The sequence below is a fragment of the Physeter macrocephalus genome, unplaced genomic scaffold, assembly GCF_002837175.3.
Source record: "Physeter macrocephalus isolate SW-GA unplaced genomic scaffold, ASM283717v5 random_629, whole genome shotgun sequence".
Taxonomy (NCBI): Eukaryota; Metazoa; Chordata; class Mammalia; order Artiodactyla; family Physeteridae; genus Physeter; species Physeter macrocephalus.
The window spans coordinates 22,913-48,544 of NW_021145881.1; the positions used below are offsets into that span (position 1 = coordinate 22,913).

General features: G+C 49.7%; 1 protein-coding gene across 3 annotated transcripts; it reads left to right on the forward strand.

The window, feature by feature from the left end:
• Positions 1-1,302: 1,302 nt before the first annotated feature.
• On the forward strand, positions 1,303-25,254 carry GTPBP1 (GTP binding protein 1). 3 transcript variants are annotated; one of them, XM_024127168.3, is made up of 13 exons: positions 1,303-1,319; positions 1,711-1,902; positions 4,567-4,678; positions 10,574-10,754; positions 11,347-11,695; positions 15,279-15,402; positions 16,264-16,378; positions 19,813-19,957; positions 20,073-20,255; positions 21,007-21,142; positions 21,778-21,956; positions 23,250-23,450; positions 24,802-25,254. In XM_024127168.3, the coding sequence occupies exons 2-13, from the start codon at positions 1,711-1,713 to the stop codon at positions 24,892-24,894; spliced, it is 2,010 nt and encodes a 669-aa protein (XP_023982936.1). In that variant the 5' UTR covers positions 1,303-1,319; the 3' UTR covers positions 24,895-25,254. The 3 variants fall into 3 exon arrangements, with proteins under 3 accessions (XP_023982936.1, XP_028341687.1, XP_028341688.1); XM_028485887.2 differs by lacking the exons at positions 1,303-1,319; positions 1,711-1,902 and adding exons at positions 2,473-2,558; positions 4,762-4,827 and having other exon boundaries at positions 24,802-25,226; XM_028485886.2 differs by lacking the exons at positions 1,303-1,319; positions 1,711-1,902 and adding an exon at positions 2,472-2,558 and having other exon boundaries at positions 24,802-25,226.
• Positions 25,255-25,632: the final 378 nt, after the last annotated feature.

Below are 25,632 nucleotides of genomic sequence, written 5' to 3' on the forward strand. Positions count from 1 at the left end.
TCTCTGAGAATATTTTTTTTCTGGGTAAAGCCCTGTAATGAGAAGGGCATGCTTTTTAGCTTACCATCAGGTGTCAGCACATTCTGAACTTGAACTTTTTCTGGAAGAGCCAGTTGGTAAGATTCTAAATATCAATATTATTCTAGAGTATAATGCCACAATATTTGGGTCTTCTGCCAAATTGAGATTTTAATATTTTTATCTACCTCATAGAGGCATATGTAGGATAGTGGTGAGCAATTTCGCCAGAAAAAAAAAAATTGAAGAACTATTATTAAGACCTTTAGAGTTGGATGACTTCTTATCCCAGATTCCCACCTGTGTTTGTACAGATAAAATTTGATTGGGGACTTCCCTGGTGGCCCGGTGGTTAAGACTCCACGCTCCCAGTGCAGGGGGCCTGGGTTCAATCCCTGGTCGGGGAACTAGATCCCGCATGCGGCAACTAAGATCCCGCATGCCACGCAACTAAGACCCGGTGCAGCCAAATATTTAAAAAAAAAAAAAAAAAAAAAAAAGATTTGATCGTAGTTGCAAACAGGAACAAGAAGTTGCCTCTTAACTCTCAAGTAGATCTCTGAAACTGAAGGCTCTTTGGAACCCTGCCTTTTGCTCACAAAATCTTGTGTTCCAAACCCCTAAATCTGGGTATGTTATCTTCTGAAATGGCTGCTCTTTCTTGCTTGCTGCCTGGGACGAGTGGCCATGGCCAGCATTATTAGAGTTTGACTAATCCCTAATTTCATCAAGCTCTTCAGTCTTTTGGAAGAGGAATTCAAGACAGTAAAACTTCTGTTGATAGTGTTTTGGGTTGGGTTTTACACAGCTGATGACACAGGAAGAATCATCCATAGGAAACTACCTTAACAGACTCTAGATCTCGGCCTTACAGTTCACAAATGTGTTGAGGTACTTTTGGCTTCTATTGAGCTGGTTGCCTCATTTTGGTCGTGTAATTGCTCTCTCCGCAGAGGCAGTGAATGGAGAATTCTCCCTAAGGTCAGCGTTCAGTTAATTGCCGCGCTCTGGCTGCCGTAGTACTCCAGGCATCGATCCTAGTGTTAAAATTGCCTGGAGACTGCCAGCAGGCCGAAAATCAGTCTTCAGTGACTGCCCGGAGTCACTGAGTTGAGTGGGAGGTGCCTTGCGCAGTTTACTATCTCCGTGGGCGGTGGCCCGAGGCGCGGGACTTATCCGAAGACTGGATTGGGCCTTTCACCTGTCTATCATCGGAAGGCTCTCCGCCCCCGACTGCCTAGCAGCAGGATTTGGAAGCTGAGCACTGCCTCTGAAAACGAGGAGAGTGATGGGCGGTGAAGGTAAGCGTTCTGTGTATTTTTCTCATTGTATGGCTGCTGTGTCAGTCGTGCTCTGCTCTGCTCCCATTGGCGGGAAGGCTCCTGGCAGGTAGCGTGGACTTGGTGCTGTCCCTCCCAAGTTACGATCAAGGCGCGTGACGTCTCAGTCATTTGTTGTTGGGCTTTGGGTTTCATTAATTATTCATTAGGTACTTGAAAGAGCTGCAGCGATTGGTGGCTGAGAGGCCTGGTCGATTGTTTCTTAGCTAGAGATACGTGTCATCCTCTACGCGGCTGGAGAAATTTCGCATAAATTATTCTGATGAGGTTCGGGGCGGGGCTGCACATAGATTAGGCAAATGAGCTGGGGAGGGAGGGGAGGCCGGCTACGAATTAGCCTAAGTTATTAAAGATGGCGGCGGAGCGGAGTCGCTTCCCGATGGACTCGCCGGTCCCTGCCTCTATGTTCGCCCCCGAGCCCAGCTCTCCGGGGGCAGCCAGGGCCGCGGCGGCTGCCGCCCGGCTCCACAGCGGCTTCGACTCGGACTGCAGCGAGGACGGCGAGGCGCTCAACGGCGAACCGGAGCTGGACCTCACCAGCAAGGTAGGCCCGGGCGCCGGCGCCGGCGCTGAGGGGACCGGGCGCCTAGGGGGATCGGGCGGTGGGGCCGCGCAGTCTCCGGGGCGACGGCGGGGGCAGGAGGGGCCGAGCCCACCCACCTGTAAGTGCGGGACGCGCGGCGGGCTCCCCGGCGAGGGGCGGCCCCGGCGGCCCGCCGCACCGCTGTCCTTCCCCGGCGGCGCCCACCCGGCCTCCCGCCGTCCTGCTCCCGCCGAGATCACAACCCCTCGCCTCCGCCACGTGGAACGCGGGCGCCGGACGCCGGCAGCTACTCGCGCAGTGGTCGTCCCCACGCGGTGCCGCCTCCCCTGAGATCGAGAGTGGCTCTCCCCGTGGGCTGTCCACGGCAGCCTAGGGTCGGAGGTGGCTTGGGCAGGGCGCGCGGGAGGATCGTGTAGTCCGAGGGGGGAGCAGGGAGTCAGCTGAGGCTCTTCCTGGTGTCGGGAGAGGAAACATTAAGTAGTCGCTCAGTCCGGGAGAAGGACGTCTGAAGAATGTCTACTTTACAAACCCACCCAAAACAGAAGTGAAAGATGGGCAGTGACCCATCATTTCGCCATTCTGGGAGTGGAACCTTCTGCTGTTTGACCGGAATAATGAAGGACGATTTAAATCGTGTCTTCTGAGCTCTTGAGAAGGTGGGCAGGATTTAAGGGCTCATCTTCTGCTTGGCGTTGGGGGTGGGAGGAATAAAAAATTAAGTATAATTTGGGACTGTTGTTTCGAAGGTGGCTAACATTGCTAAAGGAAAGAATGCCAACTTGGGAGTCAGACAGGGCTGGGTTCCCTTTCCTGCCCTGCCAGTTAAAAAGGCTCTGTGACCTTGGGAAAGTTTCTTAACCTCTCAGTTCTCCAGCTTCATCATCTTTTTAGTACAGATGCATTGTAAAAATGAGAACTGTATGTAAGAAACCTACTATACTGCCGGTTACATACTACTCAGTAGATGTTTGAAGTGAACGGAATAAACTGATAATTCCCTGTGCAGATTAAATAGCAGCTGATGCAAGATAGAACACTGATACCACCTCCTACCTGTTGTTGAATACTTACGGTAGCGAAGTTTAACGACTTTTGAAAACATTTGTGACTTTCTAGTCTGTGGTGGCAAAATTGCATGAAACTTGGTCCAAACAGGAGAGAACTTTACCTTGCAGCTAACTGATCTCTCCCTCTAGTCTCTGCTGGGCACTTAGAAGCCGGTACTGCACCTTGTCACAGTGGTCCTGTCTGGTGCCTCTAATGTCATAACGAGGCTGGCCAAGTTCAGTGAGAGGATGGTCAGGGGAAATGTGTGAGGTAATGGGACACGATGCACACGACCCAGCACCCAGGTTCAAAGTATAAGCTCTGATTAGTCAACTCAGGAAATTGTAAGAGATACACTTGACTCAAGCAGATGAGCTAGATGTCAATTCATGGCCAAGGTGCTGAAGAAACCTGAAAACAGCGGGAAATTGCAGGGCAGAGTTGCAGAGTAGTACCTCTATTTCCTGACCAACTTACTTAGTGTTCCAAGATAGGGAAGTGTTGCTTCATCACGTAGCTGGGGAAGTCCTTCTCAGTATTTTAAAGTTGAGAAGCTATATGTAGATTAATACTGATGATATTGAAAAGAAAAACTGATGTGAAGGAGAGAATAGATAGGTTGAACAGATTGATTCCTGAGGAAAAGATTAGAAGCTATAAGTTTATATATTTGCTACAATTAAATGTGGGGATGGACATAAGGCTCTGAGAGCTTACAAAAGGAGAAACAATTATTGAACTGTGGTGGCTAGTTTCATCCAGGAAGATTTTCCTAGGATGATCGGGTGAAGAAAATTGTAATTACCACTTATTGAGCTGTGGACTGGATGCTTTACATGTTATCTTATTTGGTCTTTACAGTGGCCTTAGGATGTAGGTAGTAGTATCTCCATTTTGTAGATTAAAAAACTAAGACTCAGAGGTTAAGTTCTTTGTCCAAGGTCACACATGAGTGGTTAGAGAATGGGATCTGACTTGCCTGTTGGTAAATGGCCTCCTCAGATAAGTGGTTGATATTTTAGTGTGATTGGCAGAAATTCGCAAAATGACGGTGCTAATACCCATCTTAGGGGTAATGTGTTTTGTTGATAAAGATGAGTCTTGCAGCAGTTTTTACTGCCGATTCCTAAATAATCGAGATAGCCAAGGCAAGTTGGAACAGACTTCTTATGTTATTATGGGAACCATTGGCCTTGGATGGAGGGCATGGCAGTATATGAGATCTCTGTCCTGTGAGTTGCAAGCTGCAGGTAGAAGACTTTGGCATGTAGGTGTAAAGCACTACTCATTAATTTCTACCTACATTGCCAGATTCTCAGTCATTGTGGATCCTGCCCCTCCCATTAAGCAGCAGGAGGCAGGCTGCTCACACCCTCTTTTCTGTGGGTTGTGGTTCAGACATACTCATTTCAGTACTTCATATAACTCAACTCTCATAAGGCCTTGGGCTCAAAGGCTATTTAAGGAGAGGCAGAGAGGGCATGAGAGGGCTGCACAGCTCTTTTAGATCAGGGTGCTGTGGGGTTCAGTCAGGGTCTTTGGTCAGGCTCTTGATCTGCTTTGGCTGTGGTGTTCTTCTAGTAAGTGTGGTCCTAAGGCTGTTGGTTTCTCTTCTAGCTGGTTCTAGTGAGCCCTACATCAGAGCAGTATGACAGCCTACTTCGGCAAATGTGGGAGAGGATGGACGAGGGATGCGGAGAGACCATATATGTCATTGGGCAGGGATCAGGTGAGCATAGTTTTCCTTTCACTTTACTTTTTAAAAAATTCACTTTCCAAGCGGTTTTACAGATGCTGCTTTTCTACCGCCAGTACTCTACATTTGCATAAGAGGAGATGAAGCACAAAGCAAGGAAACTTCTTGTCCGAGGTACTAGAGTAAGTCACAGTTAGGTCTAGAGTTAAGCCTTCCCTAGGCAGCTCTAAGTCTTCCCCTCCAAGCCCGATTTACAGATCCCATTGCTACTTATTGCCTGCTTAGCAGAGAACCCCTGTGATACTTCTTGATATCAGCAAGGAAAGGACATCCAGAATTCCTTTCTTAAGCAAGGCTGCCTTGCCCTGGACCATACTGACCGTTCGGTGGGGATAGCTGTGATAACAGAGGTCCTCTTTTCTCCCTGTGAGATCTCATCAGACATGTAGGCTTGTTGCCATTCTGGAAGGGACTTGTTATTGTCCTCCAAGGCCCTTATTCCATTGTAATGGGGCCCATTGTTTTAGAGGAAGGCAGCCCCCATGACCGAATCCCAGATTATATCCTGGGCTTTTTCCCCCCTGGTCATTCCTAGTTTATATCCTCAGTACAAAGCCTGCTTACTCTCATCTTCATTAAGACATTATCTTTGCTGAAATGGCAGCTGGACTTGTTTAATAATTATGAATTTAGCCTGTACCAGATCTTGTCTCTCTCATCTTTACAAGAAGCCTAAGTAGGCCTCGATGCATCATTAAGGGACTAGTTCTCTTTGCAGAGTGTAGGTTTTGTAAAGGCAGGTAATAATTCTTTTGTAGTTTGAGTCTAAGATGGAGGAAATCTCAAAATCAGTTTTGAACTATTTGACAGATATCTATTAAGTATCTTAGAAGGTCTTGATACTGTTGCAAAGCACTTTTAGATACTTAAAATCTGGTCTCTGTCCCAAGAAGGAGAGATGGAATATACATAGTTAACCTCAGTAGAAAACAATATTTGGAAATGCTGCAAGAATGACACAAGGAAGAAGGGTTTGATCTCCAAATACTGCTCTGCCTTCCTTTGAAATGTTTATCATATCTATCCTTTCCTTTCTGTATTTACTGCCACCTCCCCCGTTTTAGGTGTTACCACCTTAAAGAAGGCATGGTCAGAGAGATAGGCAAACCAAGAGGTTCTGTCAAGAAAGAGAGGGAGTTGGCCAGCATTGTCCAGTGTTACAGAGACAGCAGGGAGAGTCAGGTTCAGAAAAAGCCATTCCATTTGGTGACTAGGGGGATCATTGGTAGGCTTTTGAAAGCTTTTGTGTCAGGTGCACACCTGGTCTGCTGTAATAGGATGAACCACTCAAAGGTCACTTCCAGCTTATAGAATTGAAGAAACCACATCTAGAGCAGTTCTGACAAGTGTTGGGACTGTTCTTTGAAGACCCAGATTCTTAAAGCCCCCACTCTTTGCTTATTCTTTAATGTGGACTCTTACTGAACTTTACCATACCTTGGTGGCTCACAGTTAATTAACCCTCCCGTGGCACAGCATAAGAAGATGGCAAACATTCATTAACACGTATTTTACACACCCAAGCATTATCTTTGCATCTACCAATTGGATGCTATTAGATTCATAGTGACTCCTTCCTGCTGGAATTCTTTAGGGACAGAAAGAGATTGTAATTAGTTAAACAAGTTGAAGATCAAGCAGAAGACTAAAAGAGATGCGAGGCCCCCAGCATCAGTTTCATCCCTGACTTTCTGTGTGTGTGCTTGGTGCTTGCCCTCTGTTTGACGTTTCCTTCATCTATAAAGTCAGGCGGATGGTACCACCACTGCCCCCACAACCTGAGGCAAGTTTTGTAGGGATAAATTAGACTTTAAAAAAATTCGAAGCAGGGTGGAGGAATGTGCTCTTTAAGTATACATTCTTTTTTCTTTTTTTTTTTTTTTTTTTTGGCCACGCTGCGCAGCATGTGGGATCTTAGTTCCCCGACCAGAGATTGAACCCGCACCCCTTGTTGTTGGAAGCACAGAGTCTTAACCACTGGACCACCAGGGAAGTCCCTAAGTATACGCTCTTAAGTTAAGGTTGATATTTTAAAAGGAGGCAATGTGACCTAGTAGTTAGTTCAGGGTCTGGAACCTGGTGGGTCTAAGTTTGCCTACTGGTTCTTTTCCTTGTCTTAAAATGGGGATAATAATAGAATCTAGTCCATGGTGGCATGGTGAAGATTAACACTTGGCATATAGTAAGCACTATATAAATGTTAGCTAGTATTAATAGTTGCAGTAGTAATTTTTTAAGGGTTTCAGGTTATAGTTGATTTACCATGAGATTTCTTTCAAAAAGAACCTTGTTCATTCCTCAAATATTAAATCATGACTTTCTAAGACCCAGGTACTGCATTAAAAGTTCAGGGAGCATGGGAGGAGTGTTACACCTTTGTGGGAGGGTCAGAAAAGACTTAAAAGTCTTTCCAAAGGAGGAGGTGCCCCTTCAGTGAATTCTAAAGGATGAGTAGGAGTTTTCTAGGTGAGTGGAGGCAGTAGTGAGTGAGCAGAGAAAGCCACAAGCACAGAGGCATGGAGGCATTGGTGAGTGTGGAGTATTTGGTGGACCAGGAGTGATTCAGTAAAGTAGGAAATGTAGAATGTGAGGTTGGGAGTGTCAGGAGGGGAGACTGGACAGGTAGTCAGGGCCCAGATCTGAGGGTCTTTGAATGCCATACGAAAGCGTTTAGACTTTTATCCTAAAAGTTTGGGGAGCCTTTGCAGCATGTTGAGCAGGAGAGTACATACAGGAAAGGTAAGTCAGTGGCGGGACCGAGATCTGATTAGGTTCCTGCATGGCTGAATATGTGGCCTTTAGTAATTGGACCTCTGCGGCTTTTCTCCTTGGCCTTTGTTTCCACTCCTACAGAGTGAGGAGTATAGAGTGTGCTGGAGAAGGGTAATGTGACTGGGTGCATTTCTGGGAGCCCTGGATGGATGAGGTGACACTGGTGATTGCCTGCTGATGTCGGGTAGGATCTGAAAGCTTTGCTTCTCATTGTACCAGAAGCAGGAAAGGTTGGATAGAATTTGGGGGTCTGGCAAGAATGGCAGGGCTAGCTGGCCTTCTCTTAGGGATGCTTCCGAGTCCTTCTCTAACCCAGAATATTTCCAGAGCGCAGTTGGCCATGCATTTAGAAACTCCTTGCAGGACTTCCCTGGCGGTCCAGTGGTTAAGACTCCGTGCTTCCACTGCAGGGGGCATGGGTTCGATCCCTGGTTGGGGAATTAAGATCCTGCGTGCCATGCGGCGCAGCCAAAAAACAAAAAAGAAAAAGAAACTCCTTGGCTCAACTGCATCCTCTTTGTTCATTTGTTTTGCATTTTACAAACGTTTGAGGAGTTGGTATAAGAAAGGCACCCCTCATGGAGCGTCCAGGAATGTTTGAGATATGGTCCTTGTCTTCGAGATGCTTGTGTATAGCAGGGGAAGACACACATCCAAAACACTATTCCATGGTAAACTTCCTAAGAGAGCAGAATGGGTAGGATTTTGACAAGTGGAGATACGCTGATTGGCTTTCTAGGGCAGGAAATACACGAGCAAAGGTGTAGAGCTAGAAGAGTGCAGAGACATGGAGGGATGGTGACTGGGCCACCTGCACTGGAACAAAGCTTAGAAGGGGAGGGCGGGGGAGGGGGGGGGTGATGGAAGCCTCTAAGGAATTGGAACTGAGCGCTGCTGGGCCTGGGGAGCCCTTCCAAACATCAGAGCTGTGCATTGTTTAGGACCTTGAGCTTGTATGTCTATGCAGGATGGGTTGGAGGAAACAGAGACTGGATTTGCTAAGACCAGTTAAGGATCTCTTGTGGCGATTCAGGTAGAATAATGGCCTAAATCAGGCTGGTGGCATTGGATTGGCAAAAAGAGGAGAGCAGGGACAAGGAAAGGGGCAGGACTGGAGTGATGAGTGTTAAGCTGGGGTGACTGGAAGGATAGTGGTGTCATTAGAAATAGGTGAGGCAGGAGGAACTGGTCTGGCACTAAGAGGAGCCCTTGCCAGAGGAAAAGCCTCTAGGTTTGGAATCAGAAGACACAAGCTCACACAGCCCCTCTGCTCCCTCCCAGCTCAGGGACCTCTAGGTTCTGTTTCCCCACTATTAAATGGGAACAGTAATGCCTAACTCATGGGGTTGCAGGGAGGACTAAAATGCTTTATTTATGGTGTTAGTTTTTGTGCTGTTGTTTAAAAAGGGTGTGGATGGAGCTCTGGGAAGAATGACTAGATATGAATGTTTTCATAGTTTTCAAAATGACAGTTGAACCCATAGAACGAGAAGGCCAAGGGGAATGTTTCAAGGATAGAGAAGAAGGCCACTGACTGACTACTGAAAAAGACTGGCATTTGGGGACAGCAGCAGGAATAGCCAGCAGAGGAGACAGAAGGAAGACCCAGAGGGCCAGGAGGTGAATCAGAAGAGGCTGGGTTATAGGCAGGCAGGGTGGGAACGAAGTGCCTCAGTAAACAAAGGGACAGTTGCCAGCAGTGTTGACTGCGAAGGGGTCAAGGAAAGGGCATTGGATGAGTGGGCAGAGCGCCACTGATGACTTGAAAACCAGTTTTTTCCAGAGTCATCAGATCAGTGAGAAGGTGGTGAGGAAATAAAGTCAACAAGTGTCCATTACTCTGGAGATGGCTTGGAGGAGATGGTAGCTCAGTAAATAAGCTGGGGCAAGGGAAGAGGGGTTGGGTCTCCTTTAGTTTAGGAAAGCCTTGAGCTTGTTTGTAGGGGGAGAAGTGGAAGGGGGTGAGAGAAGGTGCTGCAAGGTCTTTGGAGGCAGAAAAGAAAAGAGGTTGGGCACAGGAGCCCAGGGAAGGAGAGGGGTACTCCCAGGAGACAGCTGGAGGAGAAGCTGAGGAGCTACTGCGGGAATGAAATATGACACCATGTGGACAGTACCTGCCCAGGACTGTCATACAGTAGGCATTCAATAAATTAGTGGTTGATTGGTCTGTCCTTCCTCATCCTAAGCTCAGACTCATTTTTTCCAGCTACTTGCTGGACATTTCACCTGAGCCACCTCTGTTAAAAATCTGTCCCGAAACTCATTCTTAAATTCTCTCTCCATTTTCCTTTGTCTCCTGTTATTATCTCTTGCCTGGATTATTAGAATTACTTCCTAACTGGGCTCCCCGTTTCTGGTCTCTCGCTTGCCAGCGCTCACTTTACACTGCTGCTCAAGAGATCTTTCTGTCCCGCAGTGATCTGATCTTGTTACTCCCCTGTGTAACCCCAAGGCTTCCCACCCTGGTACATATGTGTTTTGCTGCTGTGTGATGTTCGTCTGCCTAACTGTTTCTGCCTCTCATGTGGTCTCCCGCCACTTGACATCCTGCTCCCCAATGCGCCGAGCTGCTTACTCGTCCCTGAATGTGCCATGATCTGCCGTGCTCCGTGCTCTGCTCTGCTGCCTAGGATGTCTTTCCTCCTTTCTCCGCAGGCCCATTTTTCATGTTTGGAGACGCAGCTTGGAGTCAGCGCCCTGTAAAGCTGTCCTCACCTTCCCCAGGCAATGCTAGTTGCTCATGCTTTACATTCTCTTTGTACAGTTCTGTAGTAAAGCACTCAAGCTGTATTGCAATTAATTAATTTCCTGTCTCTCCCGCTGGGCTGTGAGCTCGCTAAGGGCACCTGTATTCCCAGTACCCAGCCTGAGACTTGGCATTAAACCTAGGAGAGTCTCAGTGATTACTATTGAATGAATTAATGAATGCCCTGCTTAATGGGGAAGCCCTATTATTTATTGACTTTACTTGTGCCCCAATTTTGGAAGTATCTGGTAGAGAGAGCCATGTTCTTCAGTGCCCAGGGTGGGGCCTTGGTTAGGGGTGGCTGACTGGCAGACTTGATGGCAGGCTGACGTCTGGGCTCTTGTCACCAGATGGGACTGAGTACGGGCTGAGCGAAGCTGACATGGAGGCCTCCTATGCCACAGTGAAGAGCATGGCAGAACAAATAGAGGCCGATGTCATCCTCCTCCGGGAACGTCAAGAAGCTGGGGGCCGTGTGCGCGATTACCTGGTCCGGAAACGAGTAGGAGACAATGACTTCCTGGAAGTCAGGTGAGGAGGCTTCAGAACAGTTCCAGGTCCCCTGAAGCATGACCCTGGGGTCTAGGGCTTCACAGAGAATGGTGATTGAGCCTTTGACACCTGGCGTGTCGGCTACACCCTTTCGCTTCCCAAGGCGTGGAAGGAGTGTCCAGAGGCAGCGATAGCTCCGTTCTCTGTTTCTGCACTTCCTCATCCCTAAATATTTCCATTTGGAAAGAGTGGGAGAGAGGCCAACCATATGTTCTGTGGCCATTTTGGGGGCTGCATTTGCTTTCCCATCAGGCCGGGAGGCTTGAAACCAGGGTAATGGAGGAGAGCATTTTGTACCTCTCTTGGCTTTAGGGCTTCTGTCTGGCAGCTTTGGGAAAGCTAGTGGAAGTTAAGGGAGAAAGTCATTGTGGTGGGAACTCAGTTCCTCCTGAATAACTTTCTACTCCCTGGATACAGCTCCAAGAGCATTCCTAATGTGCTCAGCCGTGAAGAGAAGGAGCAGAGAGCTGGAGAGGCTCAGGGGTGAGCCTGTCCTCATGGATCCGGTTGCTGAGGTTCACTCACTCACTCACCAACTCTCACACAAATGTATGGGTTTGTGTTCACACAGGGTAGCGGTAGTGGGCAACGTGGATGCCGGCAAAAGCACGCTTCTGGGGGTCCTGACCCACGGGGAGCTGGACAATGGCCGAGGCTTCGCCCGCCAGAAACTCTTCCGCCACAAACATGAGATTGAATCTGGTCGCACCAGCAGTGTGGGCAACGACATTCTGGGCTTTGACAGTGAAGGCAATGTGGTAAACAAGCCAGACAGCCATGGTGGCAGCCTGGAGTGGACAAAGATCTGTGAGAAATCCACTAAGGTGATTACTTTCATCGACTTGGCCGGCCATGAGAAGTACCTGAAGACCACTGTCTTTGGCATGACCGGCCATTTGCCTGACTTCTGCATGCTCATGGTAAGCGAGGTGCCGCTGAGGAGGGGAGGCTTCAGCTGGGCTCCTGGGTTGTGGTGATATGCAAGTGTTTGAAATTGTTCTGAGACAGGGCCTTTTGGTTTAGGGCTTTGAAATTGGATAAGAACGACACGTGTTGCAGGGGTGCCCAGCCTTCTCAAGGAGTGTACCTTGATCTTTCTCCTAGGTTAGGCCAGGAGGAGATACTCTAAGCAGAAACCAAGGTGCCATTTGCAGACCTCTCTTATTTTTCGGAGAGGGGTAAGGGAGGGTTTCTCCTGGGGCATTTCTTATTACCTTCAGAAGTATTTCCTCCTGGACTTGGGCTACTTTGAGATGACACCAGGCAGCACCCTCAGAGATGGGGCGGCCTGGGAAGGAAATGGAGGAGAGCGCAGACAGCCATTGAGGGGCCTGAGAGGTGGCCTCTTCTGAAGCCTGGAACCAGTGTCAACCAGTCCCACAGCTATTTGCTGAGAAGCTTCTGCATGCCTATCACTGTGCCAGGCCTGAAGACAGCAGTGAACAGGGTGTCCTGAGCTCCCATAGAGCTTACAGTCTAGTGGGAAATAGATTTTTAAGCAGCTCTTCATGTAGGTGAACTGAAAAGGGAAGGGAGCAGAGGCTTCTGGGCTGGATCATGTTTTGAAGCTCGCATTTGGGCCCCTTTGATCTTCCTGGCCAGAGAGTAGGAGTCTGTGAGGCCCCCACAGCCTTGGTCACAACTTCACAGCTTTCACAGAGAGTGCAAGCGAGCGAGTTTTCCTTTGGTAAAAATCCTTCTCAAAACCCTTCCCCCCTCCCCCGCCAAAAAAAAAAAACCCTTCCCCATTTCCCAGTTCCTCCAGCTGTCTGTATTAATAAGTATAGTAAATGCCAACATCTGTTCAGAGCAAACTTGATCAAGTTGCCCCACAAACACAGGTTTTCAGGCAAATTCTCCCCAGACCGGAGAGTAAAGAGAGGCAGAGCATATGTATGAACACTCTCGTCAGCTCTCTGCCCGAGCTTCTTGTGATCTCAGTGTGGTTTTATCTCTCATATCTTTGAACGTTGCGATGGGCCCTTACCGACCTTGACTGGCTAAGGAAAGCCGCTCTGCAAAAAGGGGTTTCGAAGGAAGAGCCATAGGGTGTATTTGGGGCAGTTGTTGGGTTGAGATTAAGAAGTGTATAGAAAATCAGTTTAACGTGAGCATTTTTCTAACTGAGCTACAGTGATCAAGGTCAATTAACGAACATATCTTCACCCCAGATGAAATGTTATGTATTATCTGACTTTTAGGCCATGAGCTAAATACTAAAAATTTCTGTGGAAAACAATGAAATATTTCATTATTGTTCCATGGCAATCAATTTCCAGAAAAACAAAAACAAAAAAACCTTGAAAATATAGAGACAACAGAGAGAGCATTCTCTTATCCCGCTTGGGAAGAACAAAAGCAGGTCTGGGTTGGTTAGGAAAGGTGGTTGGAGGGAACGGGAAGAATTAGGAGGGAAATGGTGGAGGTGTCTCGGTGTGGGCAAAGGGAACATGCTTGGGACATCTGTGCTGGTGGGGTGGTAGCTCACCTGGGAATCGTAATGATCAAATGAGAGCATCGCTTGAAAACACTGGAATGTATATTTATTTTATTTATTTATTATTTTTGGCTGTAGTGGGTCTTAGTGGCAGTACGCGGGATCTTTCGCTGCAGCGCGCTGGCGCTTCGTTGCAGCATGCAGGCTTCTCTCTAGTTGTCGCGTGCGCGTTTTCTCTCTCTAGTTGTGGTGCGCGGGTTCCAGAGTGCATGGGCTCTGTAGTTGGTAGCACGTGGGCTGTCTAGTTGAGGCGCACGGGCTCAGTAGTTGTGGCACGCGGGCTTAGTTGCCCCGCGGCACGTGGGATCTTAGTTTCCCAACCAGGGATCGAACCTGCGTCCCCTGCCTTGGAAGGGGACTTTACCACCGGACCACCAGGGAAGTCCCTCTGGAATGTATAAAGCCCTGTATAAATATGTCATGGCGATTTTAATTTTAATTTTATTTTGTTTTAGTAAGTAATACATTCATATGGTACAAAAATTAAAAGGTACCAAAGGACTTAAAGCCTCTCTTCCGCCTGTGTTGTTTCCTCCACGGGCAACCACTACTTCCAGTTTTTTATGTATCCTCTAGAGATACTTTGTAATCACACCAGCGTATATGTGTATATTCTCTCCCTCCAATTTCAGACATTCAGAAAAGTTGAAAGAATAGCACAACGAATACCATACGCTCAGAGTCAACAGTCATTAACATTTTGCCATATTTATCTGTACATGTGATACATGCATATGCGGAGTTTTTCTGTGTGTGTGTATGGTTTTTGTTTTCTTTTTGTTTGTTTTTGTTTTTTTGGTTGGTTGGTTTTTTTGGCTGAATCATTTGAAAGTAGATTATATTATAGACATTGTGACTCTTCACCCCCAAATACTTCAGCACACAGCTCCTAAAATACTTTAGCACACAGTCTCCTACTGTTATTGCAACCAAGAAGACGAACAAGAGTTCCCTAATATCATACAATGTGTTTATGTTATCTCAAATGTTCCCCCAAATGTCTTCCAGCTGCTTTTTTCAGACGGTGATCCAATCACCACTCTCTGGTAGCATGCTGTATACCACCTTGCTTTCTCCCATTAAAACATGTCTTAGAGATTACCCCACATCGGTTAAGAGTTTCCTCTTTCTTTTGTATCGCACATTTGTGCATGTGCTCTAATTTATTTAACCAGCCTTTATGATGATATTTTAAAACATTTATTGTTACAGGAAGGAATGGTAACAGTAGTAACAGCTGCCATTGTTTTTTTAAAAATAAATTTATATATATTTATTTATTTGGCTGCACTGTGTCTTTACTGCTGCACATGGGCAGTACTCTTTGTCACGGTGCGCGGACTTCCCATTGCAGTGGCCTCTCATTGCGGAGCACGAGCTCTAGGTGCACAGGCCTCAGTAGTTGTGGCTCGCGGGCTCCAGAGCACAGGCTCAGTAGTTGTGGCACCGGGGCCTAGCCTCTCCGTGGCCTGTGGGATCTTTCTGGACCAGGGCTCGAACCCGTGTCCCCTGCATTGTCAGGCAGATTCCCAACCACTGCGCCACCAGGGAAGTCCCTGCCATTGCTTGAATACCTAATTCGTGCTAGTTGTGTGCTGGACCTTTGACATACGTTTGCTCATTTAAACCTAAGTGACCCTCTAAAGTGAATATTATTATCCCCCATTTTATAGATGGGGTAACTGGGGGCCAGGGATGTTAAACTGAATCCGCTTTGATGACTTTGTTTTCCCAGACTGAGTTTGTCTTTTTTATTGTTTCGAAGTCTCCTCAGATTTTGATAGCCCACACTGTTAAATTGGAGGTTAAAGCAATCTGTGCCCAGCCCAGCTTTCATCTACAGCCATTTTGTTTCTGGCCTAAGACTTGTGCCCCCTATGTCCTGTTCTGATTGTGGCCTCAGAGATGGGAGTTCTCTCTTCCCTCAGCCTTCTTTGAGCCCCTGTGCCCACCCAGCAGCAGTCTCTGTCTCCCTTGTCCTGACAGTTCTTTCTGTGTCGGGGCAGGTGGGCAGCAATGCTGGCATCGTGGGGATGACAAAGGAGCACCTGGGCTTGGCATTGGCACTCAATGTGCCTGTCTTTGTGGTGGTCACCAAGATTGACATGTGTCCTGCCAACATCCTGCAAGGTAAGTGAAGCCAACAGCCAGTAGCAGTCTCTCTGTTTGGGGCAGTTACGCACTGTGGCTCCTTGGTGATCTGCTACCCGGAATTTTCTGTTTCCTTGTATTGTGCTTAGACCTTGGCCTGAATGTCCATCAACCCAGAATCTTTTGCTTTCTACCTGTTTGCCTCTTGGTCTGAGCAGAGCTTAGAGTTCTCTCCTGCTCAGTGTTCCTTCTGGTTACAAATTCAGGGTCCTTGAAATCCCTAATCTGGCATCTCTTTTCAGATGGTTCCAGGCAGAAGGGGTTGGGTTTTACCATCTAAGCTGGACATACATGGAGACATTTGGGCAGAGAGTCTGATTACCTTTTACCACCAAAGGTTTCAAAACAGTATTGCAAGACTAGGCTTTCATGCATTTCTCCCCCGTTGCTAAAGATGGTGGAAGAGAAGTGAAGACGTATCCTTTTGGAGGGCGTCATAAGGGCTTCTACAGGTGTCTAAATGTCCTAGAGATCCTTTTGTCAGATGAACTTTTTTTCCAGGAAGCAGGGCATTCTAGGAACAACATTGTCCTTCTGGTGGACCCCCATATCACTTGCATATAGGATGTGGGTCTTCTAGAGACTCTGGAGAAACCTGACAGGTTTCAGACTTATAACCTTAGCAGACAGTCCCCATCTGTACTCTCCTTCTACTCTAGCAAGCACTTACCCATCCAAAGTTTTGATCCTCCTTTTGCTTCTCCAGGCATTATGGCATTTAACACTGTCCATCTGTTTGTCTCCTGCTTGCATCACTAATGAGTGGACCTGTCTTGCCCTAGAAGCCTGGCCAAAGAGAAGGCTATGTTCCCCTAATTTTGTTCCATTTTACCCTTTAAGAAACCCTGAAGCTGTTACAGCGCCTGCTGAAGTCGCCTGGCTGCCGCAAGATCCCTGTGTTGGTGCAGAGCAAGGATGATGTGATTGTTACAGCCTCCAACTTCAGCTCTGAGAGGTAATGGGTAGGGAGCATTCACTTCTTCCTTTTATTTATTTATGTATTTTAAAATATTTATTTATTTGTTTGGCTGCGCCGGGTCTTAGTTGTGGCACGTGGGATCTTCATTGTGGCATGCGAGGTCTTTTAGTGGTGGCATGCGAACTCTCAGTTGCAGCATGTGGGATCTAGTTCCCTGACCAGGGATCGAACCCGGGCCCCCTGCGTTGGGTGCATGAAGTCTTAGCCACTGGACCACCAGGGAAGTCCTGGGAGCATTCACTTCTGCACAGGCACAGAGATTGGTTGAAATAGAAGATTCTGCTCTCAGCAATGTTGCTCGGGGCCTGTATCAGGTGACCCAGATTCTGAGGTGCTGGTCTCACTGAGGTTGGAATCCCAGCTGATATTTCAGTGTCCTTATCTGTGAAATGGGAATAATATTACCTTCTTCATAGGGCTCTTGTAAGTGTTGGAAATGATGTATATCAAGCACTTAGCACTGTGCCTGGCTGCTGTGTGATAGATACACAGCCATTTTTAGAATGGTTATTATTAATTTTTTTACACGGTTGTTTATCAAAAGCTCTCTAATCACAGATCAGTTTTGGCATTTACTCATTAGCGTGTCCTTTGATTCCATAAATTTTTTTTTTTTTGGCCGTGCCGCGCAGCTTGTAGGATGCTAGTTCCCTGACCAGGGATCGAACCCGGGCCCTCAGCAGTGAAAGCGCCGAGTCCTAACCACTGGACCACCAGGAAATTCCCTGATTCCATAAATATTTATTGGGTGTTTGTTCTGTGCTGGGCTTTTCATCGAGGCATTGAGGAGTCAGAGTTGACTTGGGCATAGTCCTTGTCCTCAGGGTGGTCGGCTCCTTGGTCAGAGATAATCTCTTGATAATAGTAAATTTTGTTAACACTGCTCCTTCTCCCAGAGTCTTGGGGCTGCTTAAGTACAGGACCCGGAGCAGCCTGACATTTTGGCCTGTCTCTCTGCCCTGACGCTGTCTTCAGTTCCTGCAGGTGGCCAGCAGAGGGGGTACGTTTCAGTCGACCCCATTTCAATTCATTCATTTTGTTGAGTGCCTATTCTGTGCAGTCCCTACTCTAGGAGCTGTGGGAAATATATAATTCCTGATCTTGAGGAGTTTGATTAATCGTGAATAGGAGATGTAGAGGCCATTCAGATAACAGACAGAAAATCAGATGTAGTCACGTGTAACAGAGACACAAAAAGTTCTCCCAAGACATACAGATAGCCAATAGGCACATGCCGTGTTGCTCAACATCGTTAGTTATTAGAGAAATGCAAATCAAAAGTACAATGAGGTACCACCTCACACCAGTCAGAATGGCCATCATTAAAAAGTCTACGAATAAATGCTGGAGAGGGTGTGGAGAAAAAGGAACCCTCTCACACTGTGGGAATGTAAATTGATGCAGCAACTATGGAAAACAGTTCCTCAAAAAACTAAAAGTAGGGACTTCTCTGGTGGCGCAGTGGTTAAGAATCTGCCTGCCAATGCAGGGGACACAGGTTCGAGCCCTGGTCCTGGAAGATCCCACAGGCTGCGGAGCAGCTAAGCCCGTGCACCACAACTACTGAGCCTGCGCTCTAGAGCCTGCAAGCCACAACTACTGAGCCCACGTGCCACGACTATGGAAGGCTGCACGCCTAGAGCCTGTGCTCCGCAACAAAGAGAAGCCACCTCGAGGAGAAGCCCACGCACCGCAACAAAGAGTAGCCCCTGCTCACCGCAACTAGAGAAAGCCTGTGCACAGCAACGAAGACCCAGTGCAGCCAAAAAATTAATTTAAAAAATCAAACAAACTAAAAATAGAGTTGCCATATGATCCGGTAATCCCACTCCCGGGCGTATACCCAGACAATACTATAATTCAAAAAGATACATGCACCCCTATATTCATAGCACTATTTACAGTAGCCAGCACATGGAAACAACCTAAATGTCCGTCAACAGATGAATGGATAAATAAGATATGGTGTATATATACAATGGGATATTACTCAGCCATAAAAAAAGAACGAAATGCCATTTGCAGGAACATGGATGGACCTAGAGATTATCATACTAAGCGAAGTAAGTCAGCAAGAAAGACAAATACCAAATGATGTCACTTATATGTGAACTTTAAAATACAGTACAAATCAACGTTATCTCTGAAGCATAAACAGACTCACGGACATAGAGAACAGACTGTGGTTGCTGAGGGGGAGTAGGGGAGGGAAGGAGTGGGAGTTTGGGATTAGCAGAGGCAAATTACTATATATAGGATGGATAAACAGCAAGGTCCTATCTTATAGCATAGGGCACTATATTCAATATCCTGTGACAGGGCTTCCCTGGTGGCACGGTGGTTAAGAATCCACCTGCCAATGCAGGGGACGTGGGTTCGAGCCCTGCTCCGGGAAGACCCCACATGCCGCGGAGCAACTAAGCCCATGTGCCACAACTACAGAGCCTGCGCTCTAGAGCTCGTGAGCCACAACTACTGAGCCCATGTGCCACAACTACTGAGCGTGTGCTCTAGAGCACGCTCTGCAACGAGAAGCCACCGCAATGAGAAGCCCGTGCACTGCAACGAAGAGTAGCCCCCGCTCTCTGCAACTAGAGAAAGGCCATGCTCAGCGATGAAGACCCAATGCAGCCAAAAATAAATGAATTAAAAAAAATACATATCCTGTGACAAACCATAATGGAAAAGAATATGAAAAAGAATATATGTGTATAACTGAGTCACTTTGCTATATAGCAGAAATTAACACAACATTGTAAATGAACTATACTTCAATAAAATTTACAAAAAAAAAAAAAAAGTTCTTTGAAAACTCAGAGGGAATGAAGAGTGCCCATCTGGGAAGGATTCCCTGGAAGAGGCGGCGCTGGAAATGGGCTCTGAAGGACGAGAGGATGTGGTAGTTGGATAAGAGGGAAGGAATTCAGGCAGGAGGATCAGAGTGAACAAGTACATGGGAACAAAAAAGTACCAAGGTCTTAGGAGAAGGGAGGGAGTGTTCTCCGGTCTGGCTGGAATACAGGAATTTGAGAGAAATAAACTGGCAGAGATGTTGGGGGGAGGGATTCCGGCTGTCTTTTCTGCAGCGGAAAGTTGGTTAAGGTTTTAAGGATGTGTGTGCTTTAGGAAGAAGAGGCAGTGATGATCGCTCGAAATAGGGTAGTGGTACCGAGACAGAGAGGAGGGGACAGGTTTCAGAGACAAAACTAAATAGGAGGAGGAGGCCTCAGAGCAGGTCTGGACAGAAGTAGGTGGGCTGGGCAGAGGGCCTGGGAGGCCAGTGAAGGGGTGGTGGGACCCTTAGCAGCAGCCGCCGCCGTTCCAGGAGCCCTGCTGCTTGTCCCCTATCAGGCAGGAGTTCGCCACCTGAGCACCTTTCTTCCTCTCTCTCCACACACTCCCCACCTTAGGATGTGCCCGATATTCCAAATCTCCAACGTTACAGGCGAGAACCTAGATCTGCTGAAGATGTTCCTCAACCTGCTCTCCCCTCGTACCAGTTACCGGGAGGAAGAGCCTGCTGAGTTTCAGATTGACGACACCTACTCTGTCCCGGTGAGCGGGTTCTGGTGGACTGAATAAGGTGGGAGGTTGAGTGGCGCTTCCTACAGGGGTGCCGGGGCGAGTCTGTAGTGCCAGTGGACTTACTGGACTGGGGTCTCGTCTGCAGGGTGTGGGAACAGTGGTGTCGGGGACAACACTGAGGGGCCTGATCAAGCTGAATGACACGCTGCTGCTGGGCCCAGATCCTTTGGGTAACTTCCTGTCCATTGCTGTCAAATCGATCCATCGCAAGCGCATGCCTGTCAAGGAGGTGCGGGGGGGCCAGACGGCCTCCTTCGCACTGAAGAAGGTGAGTGTCGATAAAACCAAGAACTCCCCTTGGGCGCCGTGTTATGCTAGGCTCTGGGTCATCTCCAGTCCTCACAGCCACTCTGCAAGGCAGGGGTTACTGACCTCACTTTTACAGGTGAGGAAACTGAGGCTCAGGAGAGCCTGAGTGACTTGCCCAGCATTCGGGGAGAACACCAGGACTTGAACCTAGGCCTGCCGGCCTCCTGAGCTCCGTTCCTCCACCTGGTACCCTGACCTCGGGGAGGTCAGCTGGGAGCCTTCCTGCTCTTCCTTCTTGGCTGGGGTCCTTCTCCACGGGGCTGTTGAGCCCATGCCAGATCCTCTTGCCATTCAGCTTTCAGTCCCCTGGGGATTGGGGTCAGCGCTAGCTCGTGGGTCATTTGCACCAGCCAAATTAACCAGCAAAGCCCGGTTTTCTGTATACTTCCCAACAGCCAGATCATGCTCGCCCTATTTCTCCTACTTGAGTGCTTGCCTGCCTTTGCCCTCTCGCCACCCACTTAATTTCGACCCGTCTTGCAAGTCCTGGCTAAAATGCCACTTTCTGTATGAAGTCTTTCCTGACCCCCCAATAGCAGTGTTGAGGCTTCCCATGTAGCACTAAAGAAGGCCTGTGGTCCAGTGCAGTGAGAGGTCACGGCCAAGTTGGGGTGGTAGCAGTTCCCAGAAGGAGTCCTGGTCCTCCGTGACCAGGGGGTGAAGCCAGAAGGCATTATTGTCCCTGAGGTTTGGGATTCTCTCTCATTCAGATCAAGCGCTCGTCCATCCGGAAGGGCATGGTGATGGTTTCTCCACGCTTGAATCCCCAAGCATCCTGGGAGTTCGAGGCCGAGATCCTCGTCCTTCACCACCCCACCACAATCAGCCCGCGGTACCAGGCCATGGGTAGGTGTCTAAAGGCACTGCCAGCCTGAAGCCCCCTGCTCTAGCTCCCCCTACAGTGTGCTCCAGCAACCCAAACCCCAAAGTTTCAGCTGCAGCCAAGAGTCAGGTTGTTGCCCTGTTCAGTGATGCCATCCCCTCTGTTCCACCCACGAGCTGTGGCTTGTGGTTTATTCATTCTTGCAAACACTAACCAAGTACCAGCTCGGTGCTGGGCTCTGGAGACCCAGACCTGCCCTCAAGGACCTCACACTCAGTCCTTCAGCAGACATCTACCAAGTGCTGTGGTGTGCCAGGTGGCGTTGCCAAGGTGCTGGGGACAAAGACGAGATGGGCAAGGGCCCTGCCATCAAGAAGCCCACAGTCCAGAGAAGGCATGCGTGCAAACAGTGCCCTGTGTTCAGGAACTAGGTACAAGTGGGTCGGGGACAAGCAGGGTCTAACTGGAGGGAAAAGTGGGAGACTGTGAGGCAGGATCAATCCAAGAAGGGGCCTCCAGTCGCTTAGCCTCACTCTGCCCTCTGAGGTCTTCAGCCTGCCGCAGCTCGAGCTCGTTTCATGCTTTCACCCACTGCCTCCCCTGCCCTGAGGCCACTGCGTGGCTCAGGCCTCTCCTGACTTCCTGGCTCCCTTGGCAGTGCACTGTGGGAGCATCAGGCAGACAGCCACCATCCTGAGCATGGACAAGGACTGTCTGCGCACCGGGGACAAGGCCACCGTGCATTTCCGCTTTATCAAGACCCCCGAGTACCTGCACATAGACCAGCGGCTGGTGTTCCGGGAAGGCCGCACCAAGGCTGTAGGCACCATCACTAAGGTACGGCCGGGCAGACCACCTTGCCTGCCTACAAGAAGTACCAGGGGCTGCTCTAGTTCTAGACTGTGAGCACAGCACGCTTTTCTCAAGAAGCCCTGTGAAATCTTACTGGCTACCAGGGGCAGAGGCACCAGTCCCTACCTTGGGAGAACTGGAACAGCGCCGAGGTATAGCCTTAGTGCCATCTTCTCTGCTCTCCTCAGAGGTTTCCCTAGACCTCCTGTCTTTCTGAGCTTTGGTAGTGACCATGGAGGAGAGAAGGTGGAGTTGAGGTATGGCAGTCCGTGGTGGGAGAGTGTCTGGGCCTAGCCATGGTTGGCCTCTGAGATGCTGGGCACAGGCTCCGATGGTCTGGCTGGGGCCGTGCCCTTAGAGCAGTGGGTACAGTTGGAGTGAGTGCTGGGTAGCAGTGGGGCATGGGCTTGAGCTCTTTGTGTCCTGGAGCCCACCTTATGCCCTCTGCAGACTTCATCCATGGCCTTGAGTAGCGGCACTTGATAGAGTGGTTTGACCCCTGCTCCATACATCCTGTCTGAGATCTTGGAATCGGCCTCAGGCTCGCTTTTCCTCCAGAATGGCCTTCCTTAGGCCCATCCGCGTCACCCTAAGACTGCAGAGTGTGTTGAGGAGCGCGGAGGATCATCCTCGAAGGCCCCCTTGCTTCGGACTGGCTGAGGGTTTGGCAGAAGCTGCCCGCACATGCTGTAATGCCCTTGGGGCTGCAGCTGGGCCTATTCGCTGCTTTCTTGGAGATTGAACTTGGGCCATAAGGGAAGGCTCTGAGTCAGTCCTTCCTGGGTGGTAGCTCTTAAGATTTTTGATGGCCGCACTCCAAATGTTTCCAGCTCCTGAGACACTCACTTGATCTCTCTGGGAGGCCCAAAATTCAAACTTACCCCAGGCTCTTGTTACAGGGGTAGCAAGAGATAGAGTTGATGCTCTGGGCAGGCTGAACCCCAGCCTGGGAGCTGGGCTGAGTAGGAGATGGCTGAGTAGGTTCACAGATTGTCTGTGGGAAGAGCAGCTGGGGCAGGGAACAGGCTGGAACCCTTCTGGGCTGGGCTGAGGCAGGTGAGACATCAGCCCTGGCTGGGGCAGCCCTGGTACGCTGAGTGGAGAGGACATCTCTCCACCCCACTGCCCTGTCATTGCCCTCCTGCCACCCACCTCACCCAGGCCCAGCCGGGCCACGGAGTGAGAGCTCCCTGAGACCTCAGGGGCGGGGCGGGGGCAGCTGAGCCCAGGTCACTGCCTGCAGCTCTGTCTCATCCCCCACCCCCTTGGCTCCTGCAGCTCCTCCAGACCACCAACAATTCCCCAATGAACTCCAAGCCCCAGCAGATTAAAATGCAATCGACGAAAAAGGGTCCCCTGCCCAAACGAGAAGAGGGAGGTCCCTCTGGAGGGCCAGCAGTAGGGGCACCCCCAACTGGAGATGAAGCTTGCTCTCTAGCGGCTGCGCAGCCAGCTGCATCCGGCAGTCTCCAGCCACAGGTGAGTGTGCTTCCCAGGCTGGTCCTGGGCCCCTGACGGCCTCGGGCGGGGTGGGGGCGGGGGTGTGGCCGTGGAGGTGACTCATAGGAGAGCACCGGCAGCCTTCACCAGTCTGCCACATCTTTGAGTTCCTAGATGGGTGTTTCCCACAACTCCAGGTCCCTAAGTGCTATCTAAGTGTGAGCTTTTTGTCTCTCAAGGCAGTGTTTTTCAAACTGAGATGTGGCATACATGAAATGAACTTAATGGGTCCTGACCAGCATTTAGTTTTAATGAAAGAGAATAGAAAAATGTCAGCGTTTCCCTGTCCTAGTAAGAGTGAGCATTGTGTGTGAGAGTGCAAGTGATGTATGTGCGTACTGCAGCCCAAACGTCTGAAAGACGCTGCCTTAGAGGGTCCTCCTGGCCCCTTCCCCGACGTGACACTGCCTGAGGGGTAGGTGGTCTTGGGCTCTGTCAGTGTGGCTCTCACTTGGCACCTCCTGCCATCGTTGTCCCCTGGAGTCCTCTCCTGGTGGCCCTCACATCGCCCCTTTCCAGCGTCTCTTCGTCCGACTCCTCTTTGGAGAAGGAAGCTTCTGCCTGGACCTGTCCTTTCTGCTCTCCCTCCCATCGAGTCTTTCCTTCTAAGTGTGAGCTTTTTGTCTCTCAAGGCAGTGTTTTTCAAACTGAGATGTGGCATACATGAAATGAACTTAATGGGTCCTGACCAGCATTTAGTTTTAATGAAAGAGAATAGAAAAATGTCAGCGTTTCCCTGTCCTAGTAAGAGTGAGCATTGTGTGTGAGAGTGCAAGTGATGTATGTGCGTACTGCAGCCCAAACGTCTGAAAGACGCTGCCTTAGAGGGTCCTCCTGGCCCCTTCCCCGACGTGACACTGCCTGAGGGGTAGGTGGTCTTGGGCTCTGTCAGTGTGGCTCTCACTTGGCACCTCCTGCCATCGTTGTCCCCTGGAGTCCTCTCCTGGTGGCCCTCACATCGCCCCTTTCCAGCGTCTCTTCGTCCGACTCCTCTTTGGAGAAGGAAGCTTCTGCCTGGACCTGTCCTTTCTGCTCTCCCTCCCATCGAGTCTTTCCTCTGACTCCTTCATTTCTTTTTTCTTCCCACCTGTCAGCAGTGGCACATGTTAGTTCCTGCTCTCTCTGTGCTTCTCTGAACGGCTCCTCTCACACCGTGATCACCTGTGACCCACCACCTGCGAGGAAGGCAGGGTGGGCGCCGGCTCCATCTGGCGGAGGACGTAGCAGATGGCTGCTCGCTCATCTCCTGCCCCCGCTGCCCCTCCGCTGCCCTGTCCTGCCCTGCTCCCGATGGGCCACTGCTTCTCAAGCTCCTTCTTCTCTCTTTCAGCCCAAGCCCGGCAGCGGGGGCCGGCGACGGGGGGGCCAGCGGCACAAGGTGAAGTCCCAGGGGGCCTGCATGACTCCCGCCAGCGGCTGCTGAACCTCCCCCAGCCCGCCTCCACCACCCAAGGGATCCTCGTTCTCTGGCCATCACTCCACCAGATGGGCCAGAGCAACTCTGACCACCGCTCGCCCTCCCCCAGGCCGCACCCGGAGCCTCGTCATTCCCCCCACCCCCGTTTTCCAGGGGGGTTGTAATTTATAAGCTGAGGAAGGTGGCCAGACTTCTGGAGGACTGACCATCTCCAACCCTCTTCCCCGCCTTCTTCCTCACTCACACCTTTTTTGTACATCTGGGCCCTTAGTTTTTATTCTTTTTATTATCTATCTGTCTATCTGTCTATCTATCTATCTATCTGTCTAGTGTGCGTGTGTGTGTGTGGGGGGGGGGTGTGTGTGGGTGGGTGGGTGTGTGAGGTGCAGGAGTACGGCCGGTCAGGGCCTGGCAGCCTTTCTCCTCCGTGGCTGGCCACCAGCCTCCGGGAGCTAGCTGGCTGCCTGTCCGTCCGTCCGTCCGTGTGTCTCTGTGAGAACGTTTCCGGGCTGTCCGGAGCCGAAGCGCGCCCTCCTTCCCCGCGCTCGCTCTCCAGTGCGCCTGGAGCCCCGCCACGGAGCCGCCTCCAGGCTGAGGGGCATCCCGGGGAACTATCTGCTGCTGCCAGAGCAGGGGGCCGTCCTTCTGCGGCTTGGGGATCTCAGCAGAGTGGAGAGCGGTGGTTCCCCTTTTCTCTTTCTCCCTCTTGTTTCCCTTAAACCCCCAAACAGGTAATGCCAAAAG